This window comes from Plasmodium gaboni, chromosome 5, assembly GCF_001602025.1.
Source record: "Plasmodium gaboni strain SY75 chromosome 5, whole genome shotgun sequence".
NCBI lineage: Eukaryota > Apicomplexa > Aconoidasida > Haemosporida > Plasmodiidae > Plasmodium > Plasmodium gaboni.
In genome coordinates, this window is record NC_031485.1 from 705,244 (window position 1) to 721,168 (window position 15,925).

Sequence of the window (15,925 nt, forward strand, 5' to 3'; positions counted from 1 at the left end):
AAAAAAAAAAATAAATAGAAATAATGAAAAATAAAAAAAAAAAAATGCTACAAAATGAATAAAAAAATGATCATTAAAATTTATAATATTATCAAAATAATGAATTAATATATATGAATATATAAAAAAAAAAAAAAAAAAAAACACACATACACACACATACATACATAAATACATATCTATATATATATGTGCATATCAGGATATATTAAAAAGGTAAAAATTTTGCTTTTTCTCTATATTTAACACGAATCACTGTGTTGTATTATATATTTCACGTTACTTTTAATGGTAAAATATATATATATATATATATATATATAATTATATTTGGCACAATGTAGTTATTTAATTTTATATCTAACTTCCTATTGGAACCTTCTCTGGAAGTAATATATATATAATATATATTTATTATATATATATTATATATAATATTTTTCTTTATTCAATTACTTTAAAAATAAATAATATATTTTAAATAAAAAAAAAAAAAAAAAAATCCTTCAAAATATTTTGAACTCAAATTTTGCTATTAATGGTAAATGGTCAGATGGTCTTATAGGACTTGGTAAAGCACAATTGGATAGTTGATACATTTGTGCTTCTTGTATTAATTGATTTTCATCTGCTACATTTACAGTTGATATAATATTAAGATTTTCATCATTATAAAATATATAATCTAAACATCCAATAAAATTACTTGTATAATTAGTAAATAAAGGTTCATATAGCTCTAAATTATTATATTCTTCAGGATTTAATTTTTGTGATAATAATTTGGATATAGCATATGCTGATTTTAGATTTAAATTATGACCTAATTTTAAATCTGTTAATAAATTATATTTATCTGAATTAAAATCTTCATGTGTTCTACTACATGTTTTTTTATAAATTAATTGATAGACAGCACTTGAAGGAGTACTATTAAAATCTCCACATATTATTAAACTAGGTATTGTTTCATATTTCTTAATAAAATTTATTTTCAAATATTCTATTACTTTAACTAATATTTGAGTTTGCCATATTTTTACATAATTAGCTTCAGGATTTGCAACAATATGTGTATTAGCAACTATAAGTAATTTCTTATTTTTTTTATCTTCTGATTTATCATATATTTTTGAATATTCTTGGGTACATTCTAATAGTATAACTAATGCTACATTATCTTTTAATAATCTCTTAACTAACGAAGGATTTTTTTGAATTTCTTTTGGTAGCGTTAAAACAGAAGCTTCTTTTATTAATTTACTAAATTCTAATGCATATGTTTCAACAAATTTTAATTTCTTCTTATTATAAAATATTGCACATCCATCTATAGTATATTTTCCTCCTCTTCTTTTACCTGAAGGCGAGGTAAAGATTTCTTTCGTTTTTTGTTTGTAAACACCTTCATATCCGAATTGTCCAAGGGACGGCTTGAAGAAGTCCAAAAAGTGTTCATTTTGAATTTCCTGCAATGAAAAAATATAGTAATAAATTGATAGTTATAAAAATGAAGCATAAATATAAATAAATACATACATATATACATATATATATAGACATATTATACATCCAGAAGATACAATATTTTCTCTTATAATATTTTTTACCTGCAAACATACTATATCCGGACTATTATTTAATATCTCCTGAATTATTTTTGTTTTTCTATAGGACCATGCTAACATATAAGGATCACAATGAGGAAACGCCTCTATGGTTCCATATATTTCTGCTAACACATTCCATGTCATAATAGTAAATTGATTTTGTGGATTAGTATGATTATAATTTTTAAAAGATGTTATATTATAATTCGGAAAAACTGTTATATTAGGTATACAACAACCTGTTATTATTTTATGATATATATTTGGATCTTTTATACTATTCCATACTTTATCATCTAAAACATATATTTTCTTTTTCTTTTTTTTATTATTCGTTTTGTCGTCTTTTTTTTTTTTTTTTTTCTTTGGTTTAACTAAAAAATTATTTTCTTGTACGGGTAAAATATTATTTGTCTTATTATCATTCATATGAGTTTCATTCATATAATTATTTTGATTAATACTTATTGATGATATATTACGGTATTTATTATTTAACATATTTTTATAACCAATTTTGTTATTATCTACATTTATTAAGGGATTCGTTAATATCATTTTTGTATTCATTGCTCTTGTGTCATTAGTAGTACTTTGAATATTTATTCCATCCAACATATTGTTTGTATATGGAGTAAGCATATTGTTCGAATTAGTATTTAAATCTTTATTCGATTCTATACTTATATCATTATATATTTTTTGTTGACATGATGGAACATTCATATTGTTGATATAATTCATTTCATTATTTACATATATATGATTATTATCTATTGGATAACTAAAATTATTTATATATTTATCATTTGTGTTTCCTACATTATTTGATGTTCCCAAGGAGGCTGAATGATTATTATTCATAATACATCCATTTGTATTATTAATATTATTATTATTATTATTATTATTATTGTTGTTGTTGTTGGTATTATCTATTTTTGCATGTGTTGTGTTCATATATGTCATTTCAAAATTGTTCATCCTTTTATCAACAATCTTGGTAATATTATTCGTACTGTATTTGTAACTGTTATGAGAATAATCAAGGTTATTTTCATGAAAATATATGGATCCTCCTTCACAGTTTTTCATATCCACTGATTGGGAATGACTATTCAGGTTATTATTATTAGAACTGTTCATATTATTAACACTATTTATATTATTCAAATTGTTTGCTTTATTATTCATACCGACAGTTACAGCATTATATGTATTATTTATGGCCATATAATCCGTTTCGCCATTTGGAACCTGAAGACATGCAACATTATTATTATTATTATTATAATTATTATTATAATTATTATTATTATTGTCCATATCATACAAGTTATAAAAATTTGTTGTTGAATTGCTCATATGGGTCATGTTCATATTATTTACATTATGAGTTCCAATATTATTATTATTGTTGTTATTATTTTTGAATAGATAGATATTTTTATAATTAATAAAATCTACAGATTCATTATAACTACTTAAAAGAATTTGATTGTTCATTAGGTTAATTTCATTTTGTTGAACATCTGAATATTTGACATATGACATTTTATTTTGATTAATTTGTGAAGCATCATCTTCTTCAGATGAAGTTTCATATTCACTAGTATCATTTAATTCATTTTGTTGTTGATCAAAGGGAGTTATATTTGAATCACTTATATTTCCAGATGAGACACTATTTTTATCAAGTATCATAGTTTCTAACATAATTTGATGTCCAATATCTTTTTGACAAGGAATATAATTTCTTTCATTATTTATAATTTCCCATTTTTCTTTATTTGGCTCATTTAATAATCCTGATTGTATCAAAGAATTATAATGTTTTTCATCAAATTCGATATTTTTTTCGTAATTATCCCAATCAAAAGGTGAACAAGGTACACCATATGTATGCAAATTAGGATGTGATGGAATATTAATAGATCCATTACTTTTATAATATTTATGTAGATGATCAAATCCTTTCATAAAACATTCATAGGAACAAAAACATCTAAATGTTACAGTACATTGTAAACATGCAATTTTTTGTGGATGAAAAAAACATACTGTTCTAGGAGGTCCTCTACTCCATCTATAGAAAATATTTACTGTTTTACCTATAGGATTATTTTCATTATCTTCATCATCATCATATAAATGTCCATATTGATCTTTTATAATAACAACTGGATGTAATTCACAACTTTCTACTGGTGTTATTGGTTCTTTATTTTTTGTTGGTCCCCATATAAGTTCACATCTTATAATTTCGGCTAAATATTTATTTTTATTTCTTCTCTTTTCTAATAATTCATTCATTTTATTGTTACAACTGTTATTTAGTTTTATACTTTTAATCTCATCTTTATTCTCACATTTGTTTGTGGATGTGTATAAAGAATTTTTATTTAATTGTATTTTTTCTATTACTCCAGTGGATGTTATTGAATGGTTTTTCTCATTTAATGTTTTATCAACATTACTATTATCATTTTCATTATTATTATTATTATTATCTGAATTGTCCTTAATAATTTTCTTTTTAGTAGTATCTTCTTTGTTGCTTTCTTCTTGTTTGTTTTCTAACCCTTCACTTTTTAATTTATTATCACCATCTTCTATATGCTGTGTATTTTTTATTGTGCTGTGAGAATTATTATTTTGGGAGTCTTTTTCGCTTATCATTTTTTTATTATTTGAGGTTTTTTTTTTATTTTTTTCGAGTATTAATAAATTTTTATCATTCTTATTTAAATCAATGTTATTTAAAACATTTTTATGTGTAACATTAGTTTGTTTATCATCACTATTATTATTATTATTACTATTATTATTATTATTATTATTATTATTATTATTATTATTATTATTATTATTATTATTATTATTATTATTATTCGTAGTAGTATTACCCCCCTTTTGATCTTTATCAATTTTGGTGTCACCCTTTTGTATATTAATATTACATTCATTATTATTATCATTATTATTATTATTATTTGTGAAATATGTATTGGTGTCGTTAAAATTATTATATACAACATTAACAGGTATATTGTTATCCATATATCCATATGAATATACATCTACATTCTCATTAATCATATCCTTATTCATATTAGATATTTTATCATTAAGCATAATATTGTTTGTATCATATATTAAAGTATTATTCATATAATGAGAATTACATAAGGAATTAGAATGCGTATGAGAAGTATTATCCATAATATTATGTAAATTTTCTTTTGATATTCTATTCTGAATATTCATATTATTATTGGTTTTATTACTTTGTCCTATATTATTATTTTCACTAGGTATATTATTAACATTCATATTATTGTTTTTCAATATATTATTATAATTTCTATTCAATATATAATTTTCATCGTTAGCACCCATGGTATTTATACTATTCGTAATATTAACATTATTAGAATTAAGACTATTATTATTAGTTACTTTATTATTATTCAATATATTTTTATTTACATTATAATTATAAGAACAGATATTTCCATAAGGATTATAGAAATCATTCTTTTGATCATTTGTTACAGATACATTAGAAACATTTTCGACATATTGATTGCACACAAATTTTTTATACATATGATTGTTATAATTAAAAAGATTATTATTAACACTATTGTTTTCTTGATTATTTTCTATATTATCATTTATATTTTTATTATCATCGGTATAATTAAAATAAGGATTATGTATACTATTAATATTATTATTATTGTTATTTATATTATGCTCTCTTGTTGTAGACATATTATTATTATTATTATCATTTGTTACGTGTTTATTCATACTTTTATATTGTTCGAAATTATTAACTATGTCATAAAAATTATAATCTTTCAAAAGTTTTAGGTTATTTATATTTTTATTAAAATTAATATTATTTACAACAAATTTGTTATTTGTTTTCAATATTTCATTTTTCAATTCGTCTTTATAATTCTTTTGATCATCATGCATATCACATGTAAAGATGCTATTATTATAATTATAAGGAACATTATTATTATAATAATTAATATTATTATTATTATTATTATATATATATGCATTATTATGAACATAATTATGTTCCATATAATTTTTATTGATAAAATGTTTCATATCATTATTTATAATATTCTTTGTATTATTTTTATTATAATAATTAATATTATTATTATTATTATTATTGTCTGCCTCTATGGTATTATTATTATATTCACCTTTTTTATTTTGCACATTTTTTTCCTTTAATGAAAGATGATTTTCATTTATATTTTGTTCCGATATATAATTTATATTTTTAATTTCTTTATTGTCACATATGTCATTTTTTTTATTTTGGTTAGTTTTTTTATTTTTTGTTTTTTTTCCTTTCGATGCATTTTTTTCTATTGTAGTAATATTATTTTTATCTTTTTCGTTGTTGTCTTTGTTGTCTTTATTATCATTGTTATTTTTATTATCTTTTATATTTTTATTATCTTTTATATTTTTATTATCTTTTATATTTTTATTATCTGTGTTATCTTTATTTTTTTTTTTTCCTTTTTCTTTCTTGGTATCCTTTGCTAATTCCTCATACTGTTCGTTAATATCATTTTGATTATATTTTTGTTCCATACTTAGTTCCTTATCATTAACATCTTTGTATTCGTTATATTTTTCTTTTTGTTTGTTTTTTTTTTTTTTTGAATTTTCTTCCTCTTTTCCCATATTTTGGCTATTTGATATTTCTTTTACTGTTTTTTGATCATCTTTTTTTTCTTCATAATTATTTTCTTCCTCCTCATCATATTCATCACCTTGGTCTATTTTATATTTTTCTTGTGTTTCTAAATTCTGTTCTATCCTTAGATTTTCTTTTAATAATTTATTCAATTCTATAATATTGCTTTTTCTTATTTTAATATCTTTTGACATAACATTGTTGTTGTTATTTTCTGTTGAGTTTTTTTTATTTTTCATATTCTTGGTTTTGTTGTTTTCTTGTGTATATATTATAGATTCTACATCGACATCACTATTATAATAATATGAAGGATAATCATTATTATTACTAATATGAATATTATTAGTATTATTATTACTAATATTATTATTATTATTATAATCAGTGTTTTCCATTTCGTTCGTATTATTTTTTTTCTTATTTTTATCAGTGATGTTGTCTTGTCCCTCCTTATGTTCTTGCTTCATCTTCACCTTAACCATTTGATTAACTTTCTTTTTTTTATGTCCCATTATTTTAGATTCTGTTCCTATATCATCTGCCTGATCATTTGCATGTAATTCCGAGGAATTTGTGAGAACAGTAGCTCCCCCAATTGAATTAGAACATTTTTTATTCATTATATTGAAATTATTTTCTACATTATTTATAGAATTAAGAATATAATTATTGTTTACATTTATATTTACATTTTCTTCCTTAAAATTAAAAGAATTTTTATATGTTTCTACCACTTTATTATTTTTCTCTACATTTTTTTTATTTTTTTTTTCTTCACATTTATATGTAGTTTCACTATCATTACTTTTATTTTTTTTATAAAACGTGAAGTTAGATTTACCCGTTTGATTCTCCATATTATATGAGAAGAAAGGTGAATTTCTTTTTTTATATTTTTATTTTGTGAATACTTGAGGTTGACAATACTTGGATATATATACGTATAAATATATACACACATATATATATATATATATATATATATTTATATGTGTGTGTGTAGCTAGGGGGTTGCTAATTTTTGTTTTCACCACAAAGTTAAATTATTTTGAATACGATTCATGAGGAATGGTATGATATTATGTGATATTATATATGTATATATAAATATAAGTATATATTATATATTACCTTATATGTTTTATATTTTTCATATTTATATTTTCTTATATAAGTTACATTTTTTCTCAAGTTACATTTCAGAGGAAAATAAAAAAAACTACATTATTATATTTATAACATATTTTTATTATTTCATAAAATTAAATAGTAATTTTCTCTTTCATATATTATTCCCTGAATGTTATTAATTTCATTGATAAATAAATAAAAAAAAAAAAAAAAAAAAAAATTAATATATATATATATATTATTGAAATATATATGGGATTTACATTTTTCTAAATATATTATATATGTATATATTTTCTTATTTTTATTTTTTTTTTTTCCAATATTTGAAATAATTGCAAAATTTTTGTGTATACATACAAATGTGTTTTTATAAATAAAAAAATATGTAGGTGTATAAGATTTTATTTTATATAATATTCAACGAGAAAGGTTTAGGATGTTATAATATTAAATATTTACAATATGTATACATTGTTTATATATAAAATCTCCTTATATAATTAAAAATTATAATATATATATATATTTAATAGTAAAAGATTAATAAACACATATATAATATTATATATATATAATAATATGTTAATAATATATTGTTATATGTTCAGGTATAATATTACATACATTCTATTTATTATAAAAACAAAATAATTTCACTTTAAAAATATAATAATATCTCTAAGAGTTTTAGATATTATCATAATTATATATATATATATATAATAAAAAAGTTTCAATAATATATATTATCATAATATATGTATAATATTTTAATTTCATTTATTTTCACCTTGTTTTTTTTTATATACAATATATAAACTCATACGCAAATATATAATATAATACATACATATTATATATATATATATATATATAGTAAGAAATTATATAAATTTACCATATTAAGTTTTGCTTATACTTTTTATAAGTAAATATTTATTATAAATGTAATATATATAAATATATATATATATATATATATATATATATATATATATATTTGTGTATGATTATATTTATATATATAATATATATAATATATATATATATATATAAATATATATATATATATATATATATATATATATATATATATGTGGACATATCCTTTTTGTGTATGTTAATATCTTAAAAGTATATATATTTGTGTATGATTATATTTATGATGACACATATATTGTAAATAATATGTTTATTTTATTTTATTTTATTTTATTTTATTTTATTTTATTTTATTTTATTATTTTTTTTTTAATTCAGCTTAAGTTTATATATGTATACAATTATTATATGGATTATGGGAAAAAAAAAAAAAAAAAAAAAAAAAAAGAAACACAACTTTTTACAGAAAAATGGAATATATAAAATATGATATATAAATATATACATGTATATATATATATATATATATATATATATATAAGTACACACGTATTAAAATATGAACACAATATAATATTTTATAAAAATGATATTTGTTTATAAATTTAAATTTATCTATATATAATATGAAATCATAAACAAATATAAACATACATATATTTAAGTTTTTCTACATTAAGAGAGGAAAATAAATTATATATATATTTTTTATAATGTTGTATAATATATGTATAAATGTATGCATAATGCAAAATCATACGTGTAACATTTTTATAATTAAATTAATCATATAATTTCCATATATTTCTTTATAGATATAATGTTTTTATTTTAAAAAAAAATATTGTAATATAATTCCTTTCTTATCATAAACGTGAGCATTCTTTATTTGTTCAATGTCGTTATTTAGAAAAAAAAAAAAAAAATTTCATTGAATATTAAGTTGTACACAAGGAAAAATGTGAAAAAAAAAAAAAAATAAGATTTTTTTGTCATCATAAGTAATATATATATTTTATATATATTTGAAAATAAAAAATATTTCGGGAAGTCTTTTTTAAAGAACAAACAAGAGATAATATTTGAAAATATATAAATAAATAATTTCATATATATATATATATATATATATATATATATATATATATATATATTTATATGTATAATAATTCCCACATATTAGACAATGTATAATTATGTTTAATAAAATATTTTGTAATATTATAAAAAGAAGAAGATATTTTTTAAAAGGTTATTATTATAATTTGTGTCAAGTGTAAAGATTGACATCAATATTCTTGTTCATATTTTTTTTTTTTTTTTAGAAAAGGTTATTATAATATATATATATATATATTTTTCTCTTTAATATATAAAATATACTCATACGTACATTATTATTTAAAAAACTTAATAATATATTTGCTAAATTTGTATTATTATTATATATATATATATTGTATCTATATATATAATATATTCGTCGTATATATTATATTTTTTCTTGGATATACCTTTTGAATATTTGTTCTGTTAATGAATAAAAATATTTAAATATTTATATTTTTTATATTTATTATAATTTCAAGGGGAAATATATATAATAATTTTTAATGAACATATTATTTGAAATATTTTATTAAAAGAATACAATAATTTTAAATAAATAAATAAATAAATATATATATATGTATATATATATGTATTAATATATATTTCTTGCCTTTTCCTAAAATAAGTATTTTTAATAATTAAAAATAATATATATATAAAAACATTTATTAAGATTTCTATGTATATATATATATATAATATAATAATTTTATAATAGGGAAAATAATAAAATTAAAGGGGAAAAATGTAAAAATTATTATTTGATTATATATTGTTCTCTTTAAAAAAAAAAAAGAAAATATGAATTTTTAATTTGGTATATCTAATATATATATATTCATAAATATATATATTTTTACATATCAATATATATTTTCTATTATATGTTATATTTATTAAAAATGATTATCATAATGAAGTAAATAATTTAATAAATCATTTCGAAATGGATCTTTGTATGTTAATCCTTTTTTTTGTTATTTATTTTTCTCTATAAATATATAATATATATATATATAATATTTACGTTATATGACATGGTGTGTCATGAATAAATTATAGAAGAAAAAAAATATATATATATAATAAATAATATTAAAGATATAATTATATATATATATATATATATATACATATTGTTATATGTTTAATTTTTGATATTTTTCCTTTTTTTTTAATATTCAAATGAAGGATGAGCGAATCAAGCGCGTTGAGTACTAGTGTGAAGGACACAAACAAATGTGATTCTTCAAATTATGATAAAGAAGAACTAATTGATATCAATAAGAGTTTTATAAATATAGAAGATGAAAACACAAAAGATATAAAAAACTATATGAACGATAAAACATCCTTTATGAAAAGAATACAAACATTTAAAGCATGGGTTAGAAAACCAGCACATTTATCTTCTTTGATATTAGCTAGAAATGGATATGTATGTCAAGATGAATTTGTAATAAGATGTGAAATATGTAATTGTAAATATATTTATGAAAAGGATACATATTCAATGTATACACGCATAAATGATTTATGCTTATTACATTTAGATAATTGTCCATGGAAAAATATTCTTATGGATTTAAGTATTTTTGATTTAGATTATAAATCATTAAAAAAAGAAGAATTACTTAGAGAATATGAAGATAATATAGTATCATTAAAAAATAATTTATTATATGTTCCTTTTATTAATATAAAAAAGACTTTGAATGATTTAATATTTATTTTAAAAAAATATTTAGAAAATAATATGAATAAAAAAAGGTTTAGTATTTTTGATCATTATGTTAAAATTTTCAAAGAACAATATATGGAAATTTTTTTAAATAATAAGAATATTATAGATAAAGGAATTGAGATAATTAAAAATAAATATCCTTTATATGAAAAATATATAGTGGACATAAATTATCTAAATAATTTAAATTTTAATATTAACAACGTTACCTCTTTTATAAATATTTTATCTGATATATGTTTAGATGATTCTTTTTGTGATGAACAAGATGATATAAATATGTATTTTAAAATTATTCAAAAATTGAAAAACTATCAATATGAAAATATCAATATTTTTAAATTGATGGCATTATTTGGATGGTCATATAAATCACATGATGAAGAACATTCACAAATACTTCAATGTAAATATTGTTTTAGAGAGATTGATATTCTTCAATATTCCTATTTCTCTTTAAAGGAAAATAAACTTTCTTTACACAAAGACTTATTTGCTTCTCAACAAAAGGATGTATTACAACATATTTTGAAAAGAAAAAACATTTTATTAGAACAGAGGAAAAAAAAAAATGAAAAGGACACTTTAGAATATACTCCAGAGCATATCATACTTAGTAAAATGTGCGATGATTTGAGGGAGACATATCATAAGTGTATTCAATTAGCAAGGGATAATAAAAAGAAGGCACATGAGCAAAAACAAGAAAAGGAAAATAATGACTTAAATAGAGAAGAAAATATGGACAAAAATAATAATAATGAAGAAAATAATAAAAATGAAAAATGTAACCCAAGTGATGAAACTAGTCAGTCTGATTCATGTCAAGAGAATGTCGAATATTCACCAAGTGATGGAATAACAAACACTGAGTCTAATGTTGAAAATTCTCAAAAAGAACAAGAGGGATTTTCTTTTAAATGGAAATTGAAGAATTTGTTTTCATCACAGATAGTTCAACAGGATGTAAAGGATAAATATAGTGATAAATTATCCTGTGAAGAGGATAGAGAACATATATTGGAAGGAATGAAGGAGATAATATTTTCAAATGCAATGGAAAATAATAAAGACGATACTAAAGATAATAATAATAATAATAATAATAATAATAATAATAATAATAATAATAATAATAATAATAATAGTAATGATGATGATAATAATAATAATAATAGTATTAATGATGATGATAATAATGTGGAGAATCACTTGAAAGAGTGCATAGGAGAAATGTGTTTAAATATAGGTCCTTATATAGAAAACCCGAACTACTTTATTAAATCTTTATATGATTATTATTTTTTGTTAACATCAGAAATATCTAGCACTGACAAAAATGAAACTGATATAAAAAATGCTTTTATCATTAGACCATTTAATGTTGTTGAAAATCATAGAATATATTGTCCATATATAACGGAAGACTTATATTTATTTTCAAAAATAACCAAACTTATTTTTGAATTGTTGATATTAGAATTTGAAAGAAAATATGTATTCAAATAAAAAAAAAAAAAAAAAAGAAAAGGCATCATAATAAAAATCTTTATATTATTATTATATATATATATATATATATTTTTAAGTAGTTATATATTTGTTAACGTGTTTTTATATGTTTCATATATTATCATACAGATGAATCTTATTAAAATTAAAACTTATAAAAATATATACATATATATATTATTAAATATAATAATTTTTTTTTTGTTATAATTATTTTAATAAAAATGTAAGAATTAATAAAGGTATTATTTTATTTGAGAAAAGCAATATTAGTGGTATATAATCAAAATGTATATATTTATTTATTTTTAGTATTAAGAAAATATGTAGCAAATTTTGTTAAATATTTCTTAGTCATTTATATTTACAAGTGGCATTTTCCATTTTTTATAACAAAATGGTTAAGCAATAAATAAATAATGAAAAAAGGAAACTACACAATTTTTAATATAATTAAATAATTTTATTATCAAAATTTTGTAAATATATATATATATATATATATGTTTAATTTTTCTTAAAAATTATAAAATATATAATTTTCTTTGCATAAAAATGAATAATAAAATATTCATATTTTTTTTTGAAAAAAATATTTTTGAAATGTATATAAAAGAAAAAAAAAAAAAAAAGGGGAAAAAAAGTTTCGATTTTTTTCAGATATAAAAATGAAAGGAAGAAAAAAAATATAAATATTACTATATATATATAATATATTATATATATATATATATAATATAATATATATTTTTTTATATGTATTCATATTATTGCATAATATATAAATAATATTATATATATGTACATATAATATATATATAAATATATTATATATATATGTATATATTATATTTGTATAATATATATATTTATATAATATATATATTCTTTTAAAAGGTATACATGCGCATGTATCTTTTTTTCATATGATTATTTTATTATATATGCATTGCTTATAAAAATTATATAAAATTAATAAAATTTTATAATATTTATATAATAATCTTATTATATATTTATTACTTTTTTTTTTTTTTTTTTTTTTTATTAAATAAAATTATTAAAAAAAAAAATATAAGAAAATTTTATATATACATTTATTATATATGTTTGTAAATATATTAAAATAATTATATATTCTAATATTTATAAAAATTTTATAAATACAAAAAGAAAAAATATATATATTAATATATATATATATTTTTTTTTTTAATAAAATTTATTTTTATTATTTTTCTTTCAAATTTCTTTTATAATTTTATTTTAATATTTTATTTTTTCATTTATTTTTTAAAAAATAAGCCTTTATTTAAATGTAAAAAAAGAAAAGAAAAAATTATATACATATATATATAAAATAACTATGATATATAAATAAAAAAATATATATTTATATATATATATATATAATATATTATTTATTTATTTCCTATATTCGAAATTAAATAAATATATTTATTATTTAACAATTTTGTTAGATATAAATATTTCAAAATATTATTATATATATGAGCCGTTGTTTTTTTAACATAACAAAAGAAAAAAAACCAAAAATAGAAGAAAAATAAGAATATAGTAATAACATTATATATATATATATATAATTTTATACTATAAATATATGAATTAAAAAAACATATATATTAATATTTGTAATTAAAATTATACAAAAAAATATAATAATAATCAAGAGTACCAAAAACAAAAAAACAAGATCAAATAAAAATATATATTTGAAGTAAATACAAATAAAAAGTACAGAAAAAATTTTTATATATATATTTATATTACCACAGTTTATTTTTAGATATTAAAATATTTTTAAAAAGTATACAAATACAAAAAAAAATATTTTTTTTGTACCTATAATTGTAATTATTTCAAAACAAGCAAACAAAAATTAAAATATATATTTTTTTATTAATCATGGCAAAGTTAGAAAGAAAAAAATTTGAAGCAAGGAAAAAAGATGGAAAATTAAGAACACGTAAAGCAGGATTTTCAAAATTTTCTTATCAAGCAAATAATAGAGGTGTGTGAAAAAAAAAAAATAAAATAAATAAATATATAAAATGATACATTTATAAATGATTATATGAAAAAATAAAAAAAAAAAAAAAGCCGATTTTAAAAAAAATAAAAAAGTTAACCAACATATAAATATATATTTTATATAAAATTATATCTGATGAGAAGTTATATGCATAGATAACATTATTATGGTATAATATATATATATATATATATATATATATATAATATGTATGTTTTTATGTATCTCTCTTGTGATAAAATACTTTAGCATATATATGTTTATATATATTTATATTAATTAAAATTAAGTATTAATAAAAACAGAACAAATACATATTATTTCTAGTTTATCCGCTTATTTTGTTGTGTCATATATATATATAATGTAATATTATAGAAAATATGATAAATACAAATTGATTTTTGTTTATTATATATATATTAATAAAACATATATTATTATATATATGTGCATAATAATATTTTGGAAAAGATATGTAGCCGAATGTGTTTTTTATAATTCGTATAATTTATATAAAGCATACAAGCCAAAAATAAAAAAAAAGAATGTAAAAGAAAATAGGCCTCTTATCGAGTTTTATCAAAGAGGAATATATACTTTTATTTAATATGATATTTACATATATATTAGATTAATGATGATATATTTTAAAAATATTGTTATATTTTTTTCAAAATAATATATGTCATAAAGTATATGTGAACCCCCAAAAGTTATTGCATCATATAAATGTGAAGATAAAAATATATGGAAATATATTTATTAAAAAGAATAATAGTATACAAGTTTCAATAGAGCATAGCAATATGAAATGTATATATTTTGTAAAAGATTTTTCTTTTTTTTTTTTTTTTTGAATATTCCTTACCAACCATATAAAAGATAAAAACAGAATAAACAGGAAGGGACAAAATAATATCATAGCAAAAAAAAAAAAAAAAAAAAAAAAAAAAAAAAAAAAAAAAAAAATTAAAAAAAATTTAAAAAAAAAAAAAAAAAAAAAAAAAAAAAAAAAAAAAAAAAAAAAAAAAAAAAAAAAAAAAAAAAAAAAAAAAAAAAAAAAAAAAAATACAAAATATTCCAAAGCATTTTAAAATATATTGCAACATGTTATCAAAATAGGATATATA

General features: G+C 17.7%; 3 protein-coding genes across 3 annotated transcripts in view; 2 read left to right on the plus strand and 1 right to left on the minus strand.

Annotated features, from left to right (window-relative positions):
• Positions 1–506: 506 nt before the first annotated feature.
• On the minus strand, positions 507–7,208 carry PGSY75_0519500 (putative carbon catabolite repressor protein 4; the record flags this gene model as incomplete). The annotated part of the gene is made up of 2 exons (XM_018784476.1): positions 507–1,469; positions 1,611–7,208. 2 exons carry the CDS (start codon positions 7,206–7,208, stop codon positions 507–509), a joined length of 6,561 nt encoding a protein of 2,186 aa, XP_018643131.1.
• A 3,464-nt stretch (positions 7,209–10,672) lies between these two features.
• Positions 10,673–12,733, plus strand: PGSY75_0519600 (putative zinc finger protein; the record flags this gene model as incomplete). The annotated part of the gene is made up of 1 exon (XM_018784477.1): positions 10,673–12,733. One exon carries the CDS (start codon positions 10,673–10,675, stop codon positions 12,731–12,733), a length of 2,061 nt encoding a protein of 686 aa, XP_018643132.1.
• Positions 12,734–14,665: 1,932 nt separating this feature from the next.
• Positions 14,666–15,925, plus strand: part of PGSY75_0519700 (hypothetical protein) — a gene marked incomplete at both ends in the record, with an annotated part of 2,435 nt that continues 1,175 nt past the window's right edge. Inside the window, one exon of the mRNA XM_018784478.1 lies at positions 14,666–14,771. Coding sequence (XP_018643133.1) covers positions 14,666–14,771 — 106 coding nt within the window. The remainder of the gene's footprint in view (positions 14,772–15,925) is intronic.